General features: G+C 38.1%; 1 protein-coding gene across 2 annotated transcripts; it reads left to right on the top strand.

Moving 5' to 3' along the window:
* The first annotated feature begins 48 nt into the window (after positions 1 to 48).
* LOC114632842 (bile salt sulfotransferase 2-like) lies at positions 49 to 20,215 on the top strand. 2 transcript variants are annotated; one of them, XM_028781432.1, is made up of 4 exons: positions 49 to 404; positions 613 to 707; positions 8,459 to 8,636; positions 19,960 to 20,215. In XM_028781432.1, the coding sequence occupies exons 2-4, from the start codon at positions 657 to 659 to the stop codon at positions 20,070 to 20,072; spliced, it is 342 nt and encodes a 113-aa protein (XP_028637265.1). In that variant the 5' UTR covers positions 49 to 404; positions 613 to 656; the 3' UTR covers positions 20,073 to 20,215. The 2 variants fall into 2 exon arrangements, 1 of the variants encoding a protein (XP_028637265.1); XR_003713139.1 differs by lacking the exon at positions 8,459 to 8,636 and having other exon boundaries at positions 388 to 404; positions 19,960 to 20,070.
* Positions 20,216 to 21,127: the final 912 nt, after the last annotated feature.

Raw genomic sequence — 21,127 nt, 5'->3', positions numbered from 1 at the left:
TCTCTCTCTCTCTCTCTCTCTCTCTCTCTCTCTCTCTCTCTCTCTCTCACACACACACACACACACACACACACACACACACACACACACACAATGTTGGCTTATTTCCCTCACTTACTTTGCTGATGTGGTTATTAATGATGCCATCAAGCCTTGATTCATATCTCCATTAGATTTCAGCCAATAGCTTGCTGTATTGATGCGAATCTTTCTTTCCAACACCATATAAAATACTATTCTCCCATCTCTGTCATCAAATTTTTTTGTCTTCCTAGTATACCTCACCAGAAGGCAAGTATTTACAGGAATCACCTCTAGATTCTTGTATTTGTGTGAACAATTCCCCCAGGACATATTCCTGTTCTTGCAACTTGGCAGTGGAATACCCCCTCATGGCCTCCATGGTAAGTCTATGTGGTAATGAGTTTGTTAATGAAGTTGATTTTATCAGTTATTTATTTGTGTATTTGCCTCAAACATCATGTTTAATGCTATAAATAGTTAAATTTTTCTCAGAGAAGCTTTTTCCTGCTGCCTTCAGAGAAGTGAAGAAAGTCAAGCAGACCCTGTAATAAGGATACGTAATTGAAACTTTACTTCTCCCTTATACAGTTCCATATGGATCATGGTTTGAGCACATCCGTGGCTGGCTGTCCATGAGAGAATGGGACAACTTCCTGGTGCTCTACTATGAAGACATGAAAAAGGTGAGTATCAATCATACAGTCACCACACAATGAAAAACTAGATCCAAGTAATGAGGAATGTTATTGAGAACTGTGATTTTTATGTTTGTTCTGACACTTTAAAAGTTATCTTTTATTAATTAAAAAACACCACTGATCTAACTTATCTCGCAAGTAGTACACCAGTATAGGTAGAAGAATTTGTGTCTAGCTTGGTTTTTATATTTCTCTTTGTGGAGCATACAAAGTGCCTTTCTGTCTTAAAGAACTAGGTTGTAAGGGTAGAGGTTCTTTATAGGTACTAGGTTGACATCGTCACATTCAGTAATTTCTATAGGTGTTTTTTGCAATGAGGTCTTGCTGTCAGTTTGTGGAGAGCAACTTATAGTCTTTGCAACAGTCTGGGCTTATTGAGAGTGATTCCCATGGAGTCCATATACCCAAAATCTCAATGATGTAACCCAATCCTAGTACTGTAATTTTTCATTCATTCATTCACTCATTTATGCATTTATTTATTTATTCATTTATTTATTTATTTATTTATTCCTTTCTCTTTGTTTCTTTGTTTCTTTCTTTCTTTCTTTTCTCTCTCTTTCTTTCATTCTTTCCATCTTTGTGACAACAGATGTCCATAATCTGGTGATTTCACTCTGACCACCTTCATATACACATAGATTTTAGGAAGTTTCCACAGTACTAGGGTTCAATACTACCTTTCAAATATGTCTTAATTTTACCTGCATTTCCCTGTACTCCCTTCCCCAACTCCCTGTCCCTTCCCCTCTCCTACTTGTTTCCAGCATCCTAGCTCTTGCATATCCGTTCATAATTTATTGTGTACATTTAATGTTTTGATGACTATGTGATCAGGGGACTCCCTTTTCTGGTCCAATCTACTTGTTGTTCTGTATTCTTCACGAACTTTGATAGGCATCTTTTTCTTTAGGTTAGTATTTCTTTTTATGATTTTGTTGAAAATATTTTCTGTGACTTTCATGTGGGTTCCTTTTATACTTCTATCCCTATTATTTATACATCAGGTGTTTTCAAAATAGTGACCCAGATTTCCTGGATATAATGTGCCAGGAGGTTTAAATATGTAATGTTTTCTTTAATGTATTTATTTCTTCTACTGTGTCTTCAATACAAAAAGTTCCCATTCTATCTAACTACTTGTTGGTGAAGAATGCCTCTGAGTTACCTGTTTGAGTTCCTGAAATTTTCATTTTGAGATTTTCTTAATTTGGGTTTTCGGTATTGATTCTATTTCTACCTAGTTGGAAATCAGTTTAATTCATTTCTTTCCACTGTTTCATTGTGGTTTCATAGATTGCTTTAAGAGATATATTCATTTCCTCTTAAAAAACTACTATTATATTCATAAAAGCTGATTTAAGGATTTTCCCTTGTGCCTCAGCTATGGTGAAATATCCAGGGTGTTCTGTGTTATGAGTGCTGGGATCTAGTATAGATATATTGTCCTGGTGGTTATTGATTTTATTTTTACACTGGCATTTAGGCATCTTAGATTAGGAATACAATAATTCTAGGTGTTGAAATCTGGTCTTGTCTTTATTGGGTAGGAGTTTTGTACCCTGGCTTTTGTTTCACTCTGTTTATTAGGAGAATGAGGTAGCTCTATGTTGCCTGTAGAAACTACATTAGGGTACCAGATAAGATGTGTTTATTGGTTGTGGGACCAGAGACTTAGGAATAGAGATGGGCTAGGCTCAATAGAGGGATTTCACAACAGGGAAGAAAACAGGGTGTTTCACCAGGATCTGCAAAGTCAGTCTCCTTGGAATGGGGACATATAATGAGGAAAGGCCACAGCAGAAGGTTTGATAAAGAGGTAGGGATGAGACTCAGGTATTAGACTTGAAGAATGGACAAAGAGATGAAGTCTGACAATGTAACCTAATTGCTTCCCTTGTCATAACAGGCTTTGGCTTCCTCAAGAGTGTATTCTGGAATCAGGGGCTGGGGTAAAGCAATTCACTTCCCAAAGTTTGGAGTTCCTTTGCAGAGATAAGAATGAGACTGGGTAATTGGATTTGGAGATATGCTAGGAAAAGTGAAGATCAATCTGCAGATAGCCTATCTGTATGGAGGCTGGGATAATGCAATGAGTTGAGGGAGCAATATTAGAAGGGAAAGATCTTTGTACTTACTAGAGAAGGGAAGTGCTACCACAAGTTTTCTGCTGCAGAGCTAAGGATAACTTGGGCATAGGATCTGGAAAAGCACGGGAAATGTGAAGGTCTGTTGTCAGCCTACCAGCTTCCCTAAAGGGATGGAGAAAAGTAGTTTTTAATAAAAAATTAAACCAAAAAAAGTTTAAAAAAATAAAAAATTAAAAATTAAAGCACTACCAAACAAAACAAAAAAGATGAAATTATTCAAAATTGATTTGACCTTAGTGTTATCTCTCAGGAAGCAAAAGTTTACATGTAAAGACACAACTTTAATCACACTATTTTTCCAATATGTAGACTCTTTTATTTAATCTTCATTAAATTCAATTTTCCCTAGGATGGATCGCTACTTATCTGTCTGCTGCACACTAGTACAGATTTCCATAAGGCATCTTTCTGACAATTTTACCCATTATTATCAGTTATTGACATAATTGTTTACTTTCCTATGAAAAATTAAGTAGAAATGTGATAAATATGTAAAAATGTTTTAAACCAAAAAAACCTCATGAGTCCAGGGAGAGGACTATTCAAATCACAAATTTTGGTGTTCTAAGATTTTGCCTGGTGATGACTTTCTCCTAGGATTAAACTAATTGTTGTAGTACACAGATATTCTTGCAACAATTAGAGATCTGAGACAGAAAAAAGTTGTGATTTTGATGCCCATCTGAGCTGTAACCTGAGATGCTTACTCAAAACAAAGTCTCTGAGAAGTACTTCAAGTAATAAATATTGAGAACATTATTGTGAAACTCTTGTAAAACTGTATTGTTTTCAGTTAGCTTAAGCAAACCTTATTATCTGGCATAAACAATAATCTATTTGAGGTCTTTGGGCACATTCCTTCATTTTCCTTGATCATTGTCTAGCAGCATTTCTAAAAGTTACTTTAAGCATCCCAGGGCAGGTTATGTACTATTGTACATACTTTCAATGCCAGCAAATGGTAAAAAAAAAAAGCCAGATATATGAATCTCTGATATATATGAGCTTGAGGTATACTAGTCTGTAACCACCCGAGCTGCCTCATGTTCTGCTGTAACCACCCATTCTGCTGCTCTGGTCCATAGGTCAGGGCCTAGCAAGAGAGAGAGTGGGGACAGAGACAGGAACAATGGAGACAAGACAGGGAGTCTGATCAAGTTTCTCCAAGTCTCATCTATTGAAAGGAAATCCTGGGTATTTATACCCTTTACCACATGCCTTGCCCTCGTGGACAAGCACAGCTGAAGGCACTATGTCATGTGCCTTGCAGCATCTCTGGATACTCAACAGCTATTGGTTGAGCTCCTGTCATAGGATGGTGAGGCCTCCCAGTTAGGGGCAAGGGTCTTGAGGAGTTCTCTTACCCGTCATTGACTATCCGGCTTAGCACGTAAGTTAGGGGTTAATCCTCATCAGTCTTGATGACAGAGGTTTTTGAGTCCCCTACTTCCAGCCTGTAATAAATCTAGATAAGTACAGAACTGATCATAGCTTTGATCTTAACAAAACAAGTAAGGAAATCCCTGTCCCTGCCCCAATCAATCTCAAACCCAAAAAAAACAACTGTAGTAACTGTGGTAATGGGTTCTCTCTTGGGTCTAAACAATGTACCCCACTAAATCATAAATCAGGGGACCAAGAGTCTAATAGAGTCACCTTGGAGGTGTGGGCGGTGATGTCTTCTTCTGCACTGAGAATTTTCCAAGTCAGGTATACTGGTTGATCCACTCCAGTGAAGCATCTTCATTTTTCCTGCAAAGAAAAAATATGCTTCCAAGGGGACTTCTCCTCCCTGGATTATTGTTGTCTATTTGTTTAATCAGTCTCTCTGGCAGCCAGCATGTGGCATCTGCCGTTTGAGAATCAGAGGAACCAAAGTATGCATCAGAGGAACCAAAGCCTTGATCCTCTCTCTTAGGACTCTTATATTTATGATTAGTAGGGATCAATGGAAATAAAAATAGTTGAGCTATTCTCCTTCCTGTAGGAATGGTGACTATGTTCTGTATTGCCTTGGCCATTACCTTAATCTCACCTTGACAATCACTGTCTATAACTACAGGAAAAATTTGTAGTCCCTGCATAGTAGCACTGCTTCTTCCCACTATCAGGCCAAACACATTTGGATAGGGTGGTCCAAACACTCCAGTGGGTAGGGCCTCAGGTCCCATTTCTGGTGTTAATACTGTGTGGGTGGCAGAACTGAGGCCCAGTCCTGCGCGTCCTGGTGTTGCTCGACTAAGTTCTGAAAGGGGTTGTTGTTTGCTGGTATGAAACTGACTGCCCCATAAGCCTGTTTTGGCTTGCATTGGTTTGGGGTCTGGGGCTGGCCCCTGTTCCCATTTCTCTGATTATGGGAAAGGGTGTTTCCTTGTGCATCTGTCTTGGACCTACATTCACTCGCCCAATGCCTTCCATGTTTGCAACATGGGCATAGGCCAGGATGTTTTCTAGGCTGTCTCTGGGTTAACTCATATTCTGCCTTGCAATCTTTTGCAAAGTGTCCAGGCTTGCCACATTTAAAACAGGCCTTTTTGTCTCTGCTTGGCAAAAAATCTCTTACTGATTGTCCATGTATGGCAGCTGCCATAACTAAGCCCTGTTGGTAAGAGGGCCCTATGTGAGAACAGAGTCTGAGATATCCAGTAAGGTCTGTCTTTTTCCTATAGGGTCTAATGGCCGCTTGGCAGGTACAATTGGCATTTTCATATGCAAGTTGTTTCGCATAATCTACACCTGCCTCTGCATTACCAAAAATCCTCCCTGCTGTTGTCATTAATCAATGAACAAAATCAGAAAATCTTTCATCAGGCCCTTGTCTGACTGAGGTCAAAGATGCACCAGGGTCTCCCTTTACCAGGAGTTTGAGCCAAGCCTTCATGGCTGCATTTTGAATTTGAGCAAATAAGCCTGGGTCATATTCCATCTGGTTATCACTAGAAACAAATTGCCCTTCTCCTACAAAGGCATCAAAGGACCAACCATTACCTGCCTGAATATTCTCCTAGATGTCTCTTTATAATTCTCATGATACTCTGATTTCCAAATAAGATAGTCACCACCACTAAGAACTGCTCTCACTAGAGTATTCCAATCACCAGGAGTCAGCCACTCCTCTGCAACAGATTCTAAAATTGCAAGAGTAAAGGGAGCAGTGGCACCATATTGTGCCACTGAATTTTTTAATTCTTTAATAATTTGAAAATTAAACCCTGTGTGATGTCTCCACGAAACCCCTTGAGCATCTCTAGTCTCTGATACAGGGACAACCTCAGCCTCTCCCTCCTCTGGCTGATCTGTGGCTGAACTGAAACCAGAGGACAGGGGCTACCTTTGGACTCTGGGTTGAGGAACTCGAGGACCTGGGGGATTTCTCTTGTCCTCTTGAGACCTCTTCCCTGTCTTTAATTTTTGTTGCTGATTAATTAAGTCCTGATACTCTTCCTCTAACTCTATTTGTTGTTTAAGAAGAGAAATTTGCTGCTTAAGGAGAGAAATTTTGTCCTGTAACTCCTTTCTGGGATCTACAACCACCATCTCCATAGCAGGAGCATCTGGAGGTGGAGGAGCAGAGGGAGGGGGTCTTCGGGAAGAGGGCCATTCTGGGTGATAATACTTGGCTGCCTCTTCCTCTAGGTCAGCATAATCTGGCTCTGACAAATTGATTACTTCAACCTTTGGTCCTATTTTGGATTCCATGCTTTTCTTTTTCTTTTGAACATGAAAGACAACATTTAAACAGCGAAACAAAAGCAGACAATTGACACACATAAACAGCAAACAACAAAACAAAACCAGAGAGTTGAGTTCAGGCTGAATTATTTCCTGACCCATTATCATTACTATGACCTACTGATCTCCACAGAGCAGTTTCCTGACGCAATCACCCCTGTTTCACTTCTGAAGTTTCAGTTGACCCTCCTTCTGGTAACATCCCTCACTGGGTTTCTCGTTCTTGCTGCCTCACATTGAGCGCCACTTTGTAGCAACCTGTTCAGGTCAGTCAGCAGGATCTCCAGCACAGTAATGAGGATGCACACTTCCAATTCCCACTGTGTCCTTCACTGTATCCCACTTACTGGAGCTTCAACTTTGAGGCACCACTTTGTAACCGCCCAAGCTGCTTCACGTTCAGGGGGTCCACTTTGTAACCACCCACTCTGCTGATCGGTCCGCAGGTCAGGGCCTAGCAAGAGAGAGAGTGGGGACAGAGACGGGAAGAATGGAGACAAGACAGGGAGTCTGATCAAGTCTCTCCAAGTCTCATTTATTGAAAGGAAATCCTGGGTATTTATACCCTTTACCACGTGCCTTGCCCTCGTGGACAAGCACAGCTGAAGGCACTACATCATGTGACTTTCAGCATGGATATCACGTGCGCCTAGCTAGAGTGAGGAGACCACGTGTGCCCAGCAGCGTGGAGACCACCTGCACCTAGCTGCTGGCGGCACTAAACAGCAAAACAAGATATGTAAGAAAAACAAGATGTCTATCAGAGTGTGCTCAGCTGTTGCAGGCTGTTGAAAACAAGTCTCTTGTCAGGGTATATGGCTCGAGATGGCTGTAAAGATGATAGCCTCTTTCGGCTAGGTGTTGGCTCCCAACACTCATCTCCATAGCAACATCCATTGCACAAGCCAAAACTCCAGAGTGAGGCCCAGTCATTTTTTCCCATTGACTATTTTATTTACATTTCAGATGTTATGCCCTTTCCCTGTTTCTCCCCTGACCCAGAAACCCCTTACCACACCCCCCTATTCCTGCTTCTATTATATGTATCCCACCTACCCACTCAATCCCATCTTCCCGACCTAGAATTCCCCCACACTGGGGAATCCACCCATCACGGAAGCCAGGAATTCCTCTCCTGCTTTTGCTTGACAAAGCCATCCTACATAACCTGGAGCCAAGGGTCAGTCGCTATGTTATCCCAGGCTTGTAGTTTAGACCCTGAAAGCACTGGTTGTTTGGTCATAAGAAAAAAACTATCAGTATACTTAGTGACTGTGTTGGCACATACCTGTGACCATGGCACTACAAAGAATTAGGAAGAGGGGTCTCAAACCCCAAAAAATAAGTTTAAATTTAGCCTTGGTTCTATAAGACACTATCTCTAGTATTTTCTTCTACCTAAAAAGAAGCCCCAGGCTCTGATTTTTAGGAAATAAAGAACAGCCATATTGCAAGCCCTCTCAGTATATAAATGTTGTCTGTGAGTCCTTCTTGCCTTTGTTCCATTGCCTTTTCTTGACTAAACTCCATTCATGCTCTTTCATCTGCTCTTTCTTTACATCCGTTTTCTCATCCTCCATCCACAGATCCCTTCTTTTTTTCCAAAGACTTATTTATTTAATGTATATGAGCACACTGTTGCTGTCTTCAGACACACCAGAAGAGGGCATCAGATCATATTACAAATGTTTGTGAGCTACCTTGTGGTTGCTTGGAATTAAACTCAGGACTTCTGGAAGAGCAGTCAGTGCTCTTACCCTCAGCCATCTCTCCACTCCCAGAGATCCCTTTTTTGCATTTGTTCTCTCAGAGCTCTCTGATTATTGCCCTCATTTTTGTTTCTTCTTTGTGTAGGATACAAAGGGAACCATAAAAAAGATCTGTGACTTTCTAGGGAAAAAATTAGAGCCTGATGAGCTGGATCTAGTCCTGAAGAACAGCTCCTTCCAAGTCATGAAAGAAAACAACTTGACCAATTTTAGTATCGTCAAAAAAGATAGGTTTCCTAATGGCTTGAACCTCATGAGAAAAGGTAAAGGAATTGTCTACCTTCACAACATATCAGAACATGTTAAGGGCTTGTTTTACCAATGAATCTCTAAGTAATCATTTGGAATGTACTGGCAGTCACTGCTCATCACTGATAGCTTCTCATGGACACTACAAAGTAATGGTTTATGGAAAAGATGTGGGACTTTTCACTCTGAGAAGTTGATTTATTCTAGGAGACAATCTTGGCATTGGAGATGGTCATGTCAAATAACTTCAACAAAAATGGGGAAAAGATCATGTTTCTAAAAGGCATTGTTAAGATCCCTGTATCAAAATCCTCAACTTCAATATATATAAAGTGTAATGGAGTAGGCCAAAGGTATATCTGAGATGTTAACCACAGAAATCACATTAGCATCTGGAAAAAATGTTGAACAGATCAAGATTGCTGCCCCAGAAAAGGCCAAAAGTAAACCCCAAAAGGACTACAAAAATTATCTAGTGTTAAAATCTGATGGTATTTGTCAACCTATGTTTAGATTACTTTAGGTCCATGATCTTTCTTTTCATTCAGAATTGTCTCTCCTAGAAGGGGAATTTCAATCTTCTGTATTTCTGTGCCACCTCTCTATGCCGGGAGCAGATTATGTGTGTGATCTCATAGCTGTGCAGTTATGGAGTGATTTTGCTAGCATGAATCAGAGTTTGAGCCTTTCTCAGACCTGATAAGGTAATGATGGGTGAGATAGAACTCAGAGTAGAAGAAGGAAGGTGTCAAGAATGAGATATTTAACAATGACTAAAAGCGTTGGTTTAAGTGATAGAAGTAAACAGTTGTAGGTATAATTTTCTTTACCCATAATTTAAATGATTCAGCCTTTACCTTTAGTCCTCCTCTCCATTGTGTGAGATTTGGATACTAAGAATATAAGGATATCAGGAGTTTTCATAGGTAAAATGAAGTCAAAGTAATTACTAGATTGAACTTAACCCAATACTCTAGGTATCCTCAAAACAGGAAATTTTGAAACAGATTTAGGCATAATGATATGTCACCACTCACCATGAGAAAATTGGTATCTATTCACTAAAGATCAAGTCCTCTTTAAGCATAGACTGCTATTGCCATATGCCCTCAGACTCCTGCAGCCCAGACTCTGTGGAGATATTTTTCTCTGCACTAGAACTGAAGGTCTGTGGTGTGTTCTTAGATTTTCTAAAATGAATCAGAATTTGGCAGAGGTAAAACAGTATAGAAACAAAAAAAATCTGTTATTAAGTACCTAAAGGAATGAAGAAGCTCTGCTAATAGCAAAGGGATAAGGAAACTGACAAGCTAATGCTTTAGCAGAGACACATCAGAGCAGATGAAATAGAATTTAAGACAAAATTCCATGAGGATAATTATTGTTTCTGCTTTTCCAGGAAGATTCTCCTAGGATGAAAACATACTTGGATTAAATCTCTTCCAAATACACACACTATTTGTCATGTAGGTTAGTTGATAGGAAGAATCCATGTATACATATATTCATTCATACATGCATACATACATACATACATGCATACATACATACATACATACACACATACATAAGAACAGTAATTATCATATAGTTATGTGAAAATATTGATCAGACTTAATAAGTCTTTTGTAATTTAATTATCCTAGTGATTTTATGTAGTAAACTTTTTTTTCCATTTGAAGACAACTTTTATTTTGGGGGATTATTTTTCTTATACTAGTATGGCACATAGCTAGCAAGCCACGTACCTCTGGAAACCAGGTCATTGGTGGGGGACACCAACTTCCTTACTCACTTGTATCACTACTTCACTATAGGGAATGATGAAATGGATACATCTGGAAACAATTTTGAAAGAAAAAAGTATATAAAGATAACCTTTGTTTTCTCAATTCCTATATCAGATTGGTACCATTTTTGAATTCTTAAAGTATGAGCAAATCGAAGATTAATTCTAAAACCAGTTTCAATATTTATCATTGGATAACCTAATTCCCTAAATTATAAAATGTTAAAAAGCTATACTAAGTGGTAGAATTGCCTTAGCCAGAAGGAATAAACTAGACCTATTTTCCTGTATCCTCTAAATGTTTTTCTTCTCAAGACTCAAGTAAAATATCTTTTATTGTCTCTGGAGACCTGCTTTGTCAGCATTATCTGGAAGACTCGATCATTCAAGTAGGTGAGATGAATCTAGTTTTAACCTCCAAGCAGTAATATTTGACATGCAATTGAAGTCACGGTAATTCCATATTTAGACACTGAAGTAAATGCATAGTAGGGAGATGATCACTCTCAATCAGCCACAATTTCATTAACAAGAATTTTATAAAGGCAACACCACAATCAGGACATGAGTAGGAAATATCTTCTGACAAACCTCAAAAGTCTCAGCCTTGATTACTTCACAGTGTATGTTTACTAGACACAGTACTTGGCCCATTAATCAATTTCACTGGTATTATCAGAAGACGGTAATCAGACACATAAAGGGAAGGTGACATAAGGACAAAGGAAGAAGCCTGCCATCTTCAGGAAAAAGAAAAGACTCCAAGGTCAGGAAAACACCCTGATGTGAGACCTTCAGACCGACGAGGAGTTATTTTTCAACAAGAGTTAAACCACCACACATTAAGGTTATTCTGCCAGCTGACACACAAGAGTTTGGGGAGATTTTTAGAGAGAAAGACTGAAAATAAATTTATATCTATAAGGTGAACAAGACTTTGAAATAGGTGGATTTAGAATACAATGTGTATACCTCCAAACATGTGGTTTTCTCAGATAGACTAATTTATTACATTGGGAAGACATATTAAATCTGTAGAGGTTCTTGTAGTCCAGCATCTATCTGATTCGGCTTATCAGGATCCCGGAATGCTGTACAAAACAATAAGAAAACATGTTCTATTAATGAAGAAAATAAGGAACATTAGAGTAGCAATGGATACTGATAGGTACCCATGACACATTGAAATTCATTTTAAAAATTACATTTTTATGAATTCTTTTTATTTTCTTTTTAAAATTGGATATTTTATTTATTTAGAATACAGATGTTATCCCCTTTCCAAATTTCCCCACACTAGAACCCCTTATCCCATCCTTCCTCCTCCTTTATGCTTTTATATGATTTTGATTATATGCATGTATTAAGGTCAGTTCTAGGTTGAGGGTCTAGCAATACAATACATTACAATACAATAGATGCAAATAGTTAAGGAATAAACAAAATACAAACACAAATAGTCAAAGAGAAAGCAAGGCATTAAATCCAATTACATGAACACTCCCATGATCACTGTTTCTAAGGTATTATCAGGATGACCAAACTAACAGAGCCTGCTTCACTGTCTTAGCCCAAGGTCATTTTCATGCCTGAAGCCTACTTCCCTTTTCTAATCTAAAATTTAAATTCCTGCCTGCAGTAACTTATTTGTTCTAGTCTAAGACTTAGATCCCTACCCGAAATTACTTCTTTGTTCTAGCCTAATGTCAGATTTCTGCCTTAAGCCTCCTTCCTTCTCCTTGACCAATGTCATATTCCTGCCAAAGAGCCCATTTCCTTGTACTTGGCCCATGTCAGATTACTGCCAAGCAGCCCCAAAGGCTTTCTGCCTCTCCCCCTTTTTATTTCATTAACAAGACTGACCCTGTCTTAGGTCGTTCTGACAAGAATACCTTTCTTACCCATCATGGAATATGCATTACCAAAAGAAATGCACTTCTGTCTTAGGTTGGTAAGGCTCTTGGCAGAAACTTCCCAATCCTTGGCTTGAAAGCCTGTTAATTTGATAACTCTATCTGGGGGTAAATTTTCAGTTTCAGGTCATGTACTTGGTTGCCAACGTGTTGATGTTGTTGAGGAAAAGCTTTAACACAATTGGCAAGGAATAAAACTATTCCCAGGACAAAAAGGGTTAGCATGATCAAGCTATATACGCCATTCTTGAAGCTTGACTAAAACAGAAATATTGACCTCAGGCCATGGATAATTTTATCTGTACTATCTACCATATTAACACTCAGCAGAGCAGCATTCTTGAAATTTATAAGCTCCCTATGGATCATTAAAACATCCAGAGAGGTGTTAGAACTATGCCAAATACACTGCCCGTATCATTAAATTTATTCCTAATTTTAATGACTACCACTGTAAATTTTAGAACTAGCATGAATCCAATGGTATTTGGCATGACACTCAAGACGGTTCCTTATCCTTAAATTCTGAACTTCCTTCCAGTAATTTAAATAGGATAAAAGCATCAAACTGTTCTCCTAAATGCCTATCTAAATCCACTGGTACATTCAACTCATTAGTAACATTTTTTGCCAAATGATTAACAAAAGTAAGTGTCTTAATTTCTTTTGTCACAGCAATTGCAGAAGCAGTGGTACTAGCAATTAATGTAATTAAAGCTGTTATACCAGCAATAATCAAGCCCACTACCCTCATGCTTCTGCTTAAAGCCCGACTCATTTCTTGCAATACTTGCAAGCTATCTTTAGAATAACAAGGTTCTGTGATACTCAGGGCACTAAGACAAAATCTGGATGATAGACCTCCATAACTGACATGCCAGATTTCAAATCACAAACACAGTTAGAAGGTGTACAATCAATGCAACATACATTACATACTGTAGAAAAAACAAAAGTATTTTTAACTTGACAATTAAAAAAGCCTTAACACATGTGCTAACACCTTTTTGAAATCCAGATCCAGTGCCAACTTTATCTCTTGCTAACATAACATCAGAGAGAACTGCAGCTAATTTCCATATATGTCTCTGAAAATGTCCAGAACCAGACTTCCAAATAAGGACCGTTATTTCAATACTGGATTGATTTCTAGACCAGTACATGATTTAGTTTGAATAACTGGCCACATTTAAGAAAAATACTAGAGTCATTATGACTTCTTTTATTGATTCTCTCTTCCAGAAGATCTAAAAACTTGAGGCAGGGCAGCTTTTTCCATCAGGGGTATAAGTAAGCAATGGTGGGTCAGGAACTTTTGTTCAATACAGCTTCACAGTAACCATTGTCAGAGAACTCAGCAATCTCACAGGTCAGCATCATTCTTTGTCCTGGCATTTGCTTGTCTCACGCATCACTCTGGCAGCTACCATGCTCCTTCAGCATCCTGCAGAAAAAACACAAACATACCCTCTTCTCCATACTTAGTAGCTGATAAGGACTATGCCTTAAGCCAGTAAGTGGATCCTTCTCTTTCACCCATGCATAAGTCTGCCTATTTGTAGAGACCAATAGACACTCAACACAATTTTCCTTGGCTTCCAAATTTTTAAAAAAGTTAAAAATTAATCCTAAACAGAATAAGATTAAAGTAAATTTGTGGTGTATATGGGTATATCGCCCACTTTTTTATTTTATGAAGATACTATTTTAAAGATACATGGACCCATTCCACAGGCTCTTGTGATTGACAATTACAAGGAATCCCCATAATATGGGTAATGTTAAGTCGCTGCTAAAGAGTTTCAAATGTTTAACCCACCTAAAAAAGCCCATGACCCAATTGTTTTAGTGCAGAATTCTGTCAGACCTTATAAGAAGACCTAATACCAGTTCTCTATAAATTATTCCACAAAATAGAAACAGAAGGAATACTACCCAATTCATTATATGAAGGCACAATCTTGCTCATACATAATTCACACAAAGACCCAACAATGAAAGAGAACTTCAAACCAATCTCCCTTATTAATATCAATGCAAAAATACTCAATAATATTCTCACAAACAGAATCCAAGAACACTTCAAAACAGTAATCCACAATGATCAAGTAAGCTTTACCCCAGGAATGCATGGATGGTTAAACATATGGAAATTCATCAATGTAATCCACTATATAAACAAACTCAATGAAAAGAAAACAGATGATTATCTCACTACATGCTGAGAAAGCATTTGACAAAGTTCAACACCCCTTCAGAGTAAAAGGCTTGGAAAGAACAGGAATCCAAGGTTGAATACTTTAAAATAGCAAAAGCAATATACAGAAAATCAGTAGCCAACATCAAACTAAATGGAGAGAAACTTGAAGCAATTCCACTAAACTCAGGGTCTAGACAAGGCTGCTCACTATCCCTCTACCTATTCAATGTAGCATTTGAAGTCCTAGACAGAGCAATTATCCAACAAAAGGAGATCAAAGAGATAAAAATTAGAAAGGAAGAATAAAAAGTATCACTATTTACAATGATATGATAGTATATTTCAGTGACCCCCAAATTTCTACCAGAGAATTCCTAACCCTGATAACTTCAGCAAAGTGCCTGGATATAAAATTAACTCAAACAAATCAGTAGCTTTCCTCCTCTTAAAGGATAAGCAAGCTGAGAAAGAAATTAGGGAAACGACACCCTTCACAATAATATAGCTCATGTGAATCTAACCAAGCAAGCCACAGATATGTAGGACAAGAACTTCAAGTCGCTGAAGAAAGAAATTGAAGAAGATATCAGAAGATGGAAAGATCTCCCATGCTCTTTGATTGGAAGGATTAATATAGTAAAAACAACAAAATGGCCATCTTGTCAAGAGCAATTTACAGATTTAATGCAATCCCTATCAAAATTCCCACTGAATTCTTCACAGAGATAGAAAGAGCAAATCTCAAATTCATTTGGAATAACAAAGAAGAATAAAAAAAAAACCCAGGAGGGTGAAAACAATTCTCAACAATAAAAGAACATCTGGTGGAATCACCATCCCTGACCTCAGGCTCTACTACAGAGCAATAGTGATAAAAACAAACAATCAAACAAACAAAACCAACCTGCATGGTATTGGTACAGAAACAGACACGAAGATCAATGGAATAGAAAACAAGACCCAGAAACAAACCCAGGTACCTATAGTCACTTGATCTCTGACAAAGGAACTATAACCATACAATGGACAAAAGACAGTACTTTCAACAGGTGATGCTGGTTGAACTGGAGATCAGCATGTATGAAAATGCAAATGGATCCATTGTTGTCTCCTTGTACAAAACTCAAGTCAAAGTGGATCAAGGACCTCCATATGAAACTGGACACACTGAAACTAATAGAAGAGAAAGTGGGGAAGAGCCTCAAACACATGGGCACAGGGGAAAATGTCAGAAGCCATAATGGGACAAGCTAATAATTAGCAGATGATCATCCTGACATGGCTTGCCTTGGATTATTATATAATCTGTGACAAGTGAGACCTTATTCCCCAAGGCTGTAAGAGACTTATTTTAGCAAAGATTCTTGCTATTGATATGCTTCTCCTATTATTATTAAACATATGTAACAATCACTACGCAATAGTTACTCCCCTTTGGAGCAGATCTATGCAGATCCACAAAGATGTACTCTCTTGTGGTAATGCTATATAGACAAATAGATGACATCTTAAGTCTTAATGATGATCATATAAGAGTTCCTAAAGTTATATCAATGAATATTAGGCTCTTTTATAGTGGTAGTGCTATTAGGTCCCTTTCTGATAGTTAAAACTGCAATGAGAACCCTACCAGTCTCCCAAATGTCACCAGTAAATTGCTCTTACAGAGTATCCAGACTTTCTCATACTAAGAGCACATTCCAAGAGGTTGTAAAACAATTAACCAAATGTCACTAAAAGGGAACTAATGATTTATTATAGGTGCTAGGACAGAAGATGAAATATTGACTGTGCTTATCTATACTAAATTTCACTAATTTCTTAATTATAGTTTGAAACTTTCAGTGAACCTGTGGAGTAAGACAAGTAAGCCAGATAATTACTCCTAATGAATATGCATGTAAACATTCTCTGTTGTAAACTTCTATTTAAATTTATGGTTTGATTTTTGGTGTGAATTTGTGATGAACTTCGAAATATGTGATCATGTATTCTGAAAGATGTATAAGTACTGAAGAAAAAGAGAGAGAGTCATCCGTCCTTTCTTTCCTTTTCCCCTGCCTAGAATTTTTTCCCTTAGAACTTTTCCCTTACTAGAATCTTTTCTTTTTCCCCACCTAGGACCTTTCCACTTTTGCCCTTAGATAGCTTTTATAGGAAACTTTTACACTTAATAATATACTCTATAATAACCTCTCTAAGTGTTATTTCTTCCTACTACCTCAGACTAGCAGGCATAAGTTAGAGCCCAGAAGTTCCTGCTGAGACAGTACAAAGGCTATTTACTTAATCCTTTGCTGTTTTGGGATGAGGTGATAAATGCAAGAAACTACAGTTTCTGGCCTCAGAGGATCACAGAAGGGAGGTCAGCTACAGTACCAAAGTAAATAAATAAAAGATAAGTAAACTTTCATTATATAGGAACCCTAAATATCTTGTAAGACCAAAGTAATACCTGGAATCTCTTAAGACCAAGGCTTACACCCACCAACATTCTTCCTCCTGTGCTGCCTCAAGAAAAACAGATAAGAAGAAGAAGGTTCCCCTCAAGGCAGGTCTGGCCCATGGCAGGAAAAGTTCCTGAGCAAAACACCAATGGCTTAAACTCTAAGATCAAGAATTGACAAATGGGACCTCATAAAATTGCAAAGCCTCTATAAGGCAAGGTACACCATATATAGGACAAAAGAACCAACCACAGATTGAGAAAAGATTTTTATCAATCCTACATCTGCTAGAGGCCTAATATTCAAAATTTACAAAGAACTCAAGGAAATTAAACTCCAGACAATAAAATAACCCTATTAAAAAAGGAGTACAGAGCTCAACTAAGAATTTTCAACTCAGGAATATCAAATGTCCATGAAGCACCTAAAGAAATGTTCAATATCTGTAGTCATCAGGAAAATGCAAATCAAAACAACCCTGAGATTCCACTTCACACCAGTCAGAATGGCTAAGATTAAACTCAGATGACAGAAGAAGCTGGCAAGGATGTGGAGAAACAGCAAGACTCATCAACTGTTCGTGGGATGGTAAGGTGTGACAACCACTCTGGAAATCATTCTAGAGGTTCCTCAGAAAATTGGACATAATATCACCTGTCTATTCAGCGATACTACTCCTGGGCTTATACCCAAAAGGTGCTCCAAAATATAACAATGACAAATGCTCCACTGTGTTCATAGAAGCCTTATTTGTAATAGCCAGAAGCTAGAAAGAACACAGATGTCCTTCAACAGAGGAATGGATACAGAAAATTTGGTACATTTACACAACGGAATATTGCCCAGCTACTAAAAACAATGAATTCATGAAATTTTTAGGCAAATTGATGGAACAAGAAAATATCATCTTGAGTGAGGTAACCGAGTCACAAAATAACACACATGGTATGCACTTATTGAAAAGTGGATATTAGCCCAAAATCACACAATACCCAAGACAGAACTCACAAACCACATGAAGCTCAAGAAAAAGAAAAACCAAAGTGTGGGTGCTTCACTCATTCTTAGAAGGAGTAACAAAATATTCACAGGAGCAAATATGAGACAATATGTGGGACAGAAACTGTTGTAGAGACCATCCAGAGACTGCCTCACTTGGAATTCCCTCCCAGATGCAATCACCATATCCAAGCACTGTTGTGGATGTCCAAAAGTGCATGATGACAAAAGCCTGATATACCTGTCTCCTGAGAGGTACTGCCAGAGCTTGACATATACAGAGGCCGATGCTGACAGCTAACCGTCAAACTGACCACAGGGTTCACAGTGAAAAAGTTAGAGAGAAGACAGAAGGAGTTGAAGGGGCTTGTGGCCCCATGGGGAGAGCTACAATATTAACCAACCAGAGCTCTGTGTGTCTAAACAGCTACCCTGGGAACAAACATGGAGGGCCCCATGTCTCCAGCTGTATTTGTAGAGGAAGATGACTTGTCAGGCATCAGTGGGAGAGGAGGGCCTTGGTCCCTTGAAGGCTGGATGTCTCAGTGAGGATACATTCGAGGGAGGGGAGGTGAGAGAGAGTGGGTGGGGTGGGGTATACTCTCAGAGATATAGGAGGAGGGACAATGGGTTAAGGAGTTTCTGGGGGTAAGGACTGGGGAAGGGGATAACATCTGAAATATAGATAATTAAAGGATCCAATAATAAAAAAGAAAAAGAAAAACAAACAAACAAATAATGGAACTGGCTACATTTTCTTCAATACAGCCTACAGAGTATTAAAATTAATTTATGTCATGATACAGAAAGACAGTAATGTAATAAAGAAAAGCATTACTTCTATTTTCAATCATTTTGCATTCACATTCTCATCTTCATTCATCATTATCATTCTTGGTAACATCTCAAAGACTAATTTTTCCTCATCACCAAAATAGGTACACTGCTTACACCTTTCTCATGTATTCATGGATTCATTAAAATAATCACACACTTAGTATGGCCAATATATCTGGCACTCTTTGCAAAAGGAATCACATAGTAATTTTAAAAACACTTTCTTTTTAAACATATATGATGCATGTTCTGTGTGTATATTCAAAGCAGAAGTTAATGGAACATATCACAGTGACACAGCTGGAAAATAAATCAAGAATGGGGGCTGGTTGATTGCAAATGGAGGAACGATAGAGACATTTACAGTGTTATTAATAAAAAGACAAAGAGAAAGATGTAATTATATAAAAGATATTTGCCATCTGAGTTGAAGGAGGACACAACAGAGAATGAGAAATTGGACAATTTCTAAATCTTAAACTGAAGACCCCCTGGAATGAAGTGGTGAAAACCTATTTATGGTCAGAAAAGACAGTGCTATAAAGGACAGGGGCTCAAATTATACAGACCTTCGTCCATCACAAAACACCATGGCTGAGTCAAACAGAGGTGATGCTCTCAGCTGGAAGTGGCTGTGTATATCTGGTGGGAAAATCAAGACAGCTGAACTACTGATCATTACTGTGTGTATCTGTAGCACTCATGTTAACCCACATACACAAAAGTAAAAACTATTTTAAGATATTATTTAAAGGTTGTTTACACGTTGTGAAGAACTTCTATAAGTAAATACTATGAAGTCGGTTTGGATCATTGAGAGGATAAACACTGTTGAGTTCAATAGTGTGATGGAAACAGGTTTGGTGGGAAGCAGGAATAATCTGGATATATAAAAAGGTCAAACCAGTGTTGATCCTGTTAGATTGTCTGGTATATAGTTTGGGAGAGGAAAATGTGGGACATAATTTCTGGGCTGGGAGAAATCTGTGTATATGATTTCAGGAATGTGGAAGGTTTCTACAGAAAACTGTAGATTGTTCTATTAACTGTGTGCTCTTTATCAAACAGATGGTAAGAGCACATGATGAGAGGAGCTAGAGTAGTGTTAAGACCATTATTAATCCACCTTTGTATTTGATTCACATTTTCCAGGCACAACTGGGGACTGGAAGAATCACTTCACAGTAGCCCAAGCTGAAGCCTTTGATAAAGTATTCCAGGAGAAAATGGCTGGATTCCCTCCAGGGATGTTCCCATGGGAATAAGTTTTCAAAAATTTAAATATTATATGAACACTGATGTTTATGTTCCTGTTGTTCAATATGTGAATAACTGAATGTGGTCATAAAATAAATACCATTGTGGAATTGTGAAGGTGACTTTTAAAAATAAAACATAGTGTTACTAATATTAGTAGTAGCAACAGTAGTGGTGGTGGTAGTATGTATACTTTTCTGTTTATAATAGCTTCAGAGGTGAGAAGAGTGAATTGTTTCCATGGGACCTGAAGTTTCATGTAGCTGTAAACTTCTTGTTTAGGGTCCTAGGAACTGATCTCAGGTCCTCTGCCTATGCAATACAGTACTACTAATATCTCTCCATATTTGACAGTCATCTCTTTACCCTAGCAACATGGATTCTTGAGTCATCAAATATTTCCTTCTTTGATTGCTAGTTTATTGTGTATTATCAGCAAATTCCAATTTACTTCATAGAATTCCAACTTAAAAACATTTTATTTTTATTTAAATAAGTCATTTATTTGGAGGTTTTCTTTACTGAGATTGGACATGCCAAAAGTTTCTACATGTGAAACTATGGAAATTAAACAAGTATTAACCAGGAAGTCATTGTTTTTAATAGCTGATTAGTAGTCCATTGTGTAAATCTACCATATTTTCTCTATCCATTCCTCTGTTAAAAGACATCTAGGTTATTTCCAGCTTCTGGCTATTGTAAATAAGGCTGTTATGAACAAAGTGGAACATGCGGCCTTATTACATGTTGGAGAATATTTTGAGTATATGCTTAGAAGTTAAATAGCTGGGTCTTCAGATAATACTATGTCCAATTTTCTGAGGTACTGCCAGACTGATTTCTAGAGTGGTTGTACCAGGTTGAAATCTCACCAACAAAGGAGGAGTGTTACTCTTTCTCCACATCCTTGCCAGCATCTGCTATTATCTGGGTTTTTGCTCTTAGTCATTCTTACTGATGTGAGGTGGAATCTCAGGGTTGTTTCATTTGCATTTCCCTGATGACTAAGGATGTTGAAGAGTTCCTTAGGTGCTTCTCTGCTATTTGAGTTTCCTCAGTTCAG

The sequence above is a fragment of the Grammomys surdaster genome, unplaced genomic scaffold (genome assembly GCF_004785775.1).
Source record: "Grammomys surdaster isolate TR1022 unplaced genomic scaffold, NIH_TR_1.0 436, whole genome shotgun sequence".
NCBI lineage: Eukaryota > Metazoa > Chordata > Mammalia > Rodentia > Muridae > Grammomys > Grammomys surdaster.
This window is presented reverse-complemented; position numbering and strand designations above follow the sequence as displayed.

What these genes read in the sequence shown, in the direction of transcription:
- LOC114632842 (XM_028781432.1), top strand. Translation starts at nt 657, where the DNA reads ATGAGAGAATGGGACAACTTCCTGGTGCTCTACTATGAAGACATGAAA. An exon ending in ACTATGAAGACATGAAAAAG is followed by an intron (nt 708 to 8,458) that starts GTGAGTATCAAT and finishes TTCTTTGTGTAG; the next exon opens with GATACAAAGGGAACCATAAA. An exon ending in CTTGAACCTCATGAGAAAAG is followed by an intron (nt 8,637 to 19,959) that starts GTAAAGGAATTG and finishes CACATTTTCCAG; the next exon opens with GCACAACTGGGGACTGGAAG.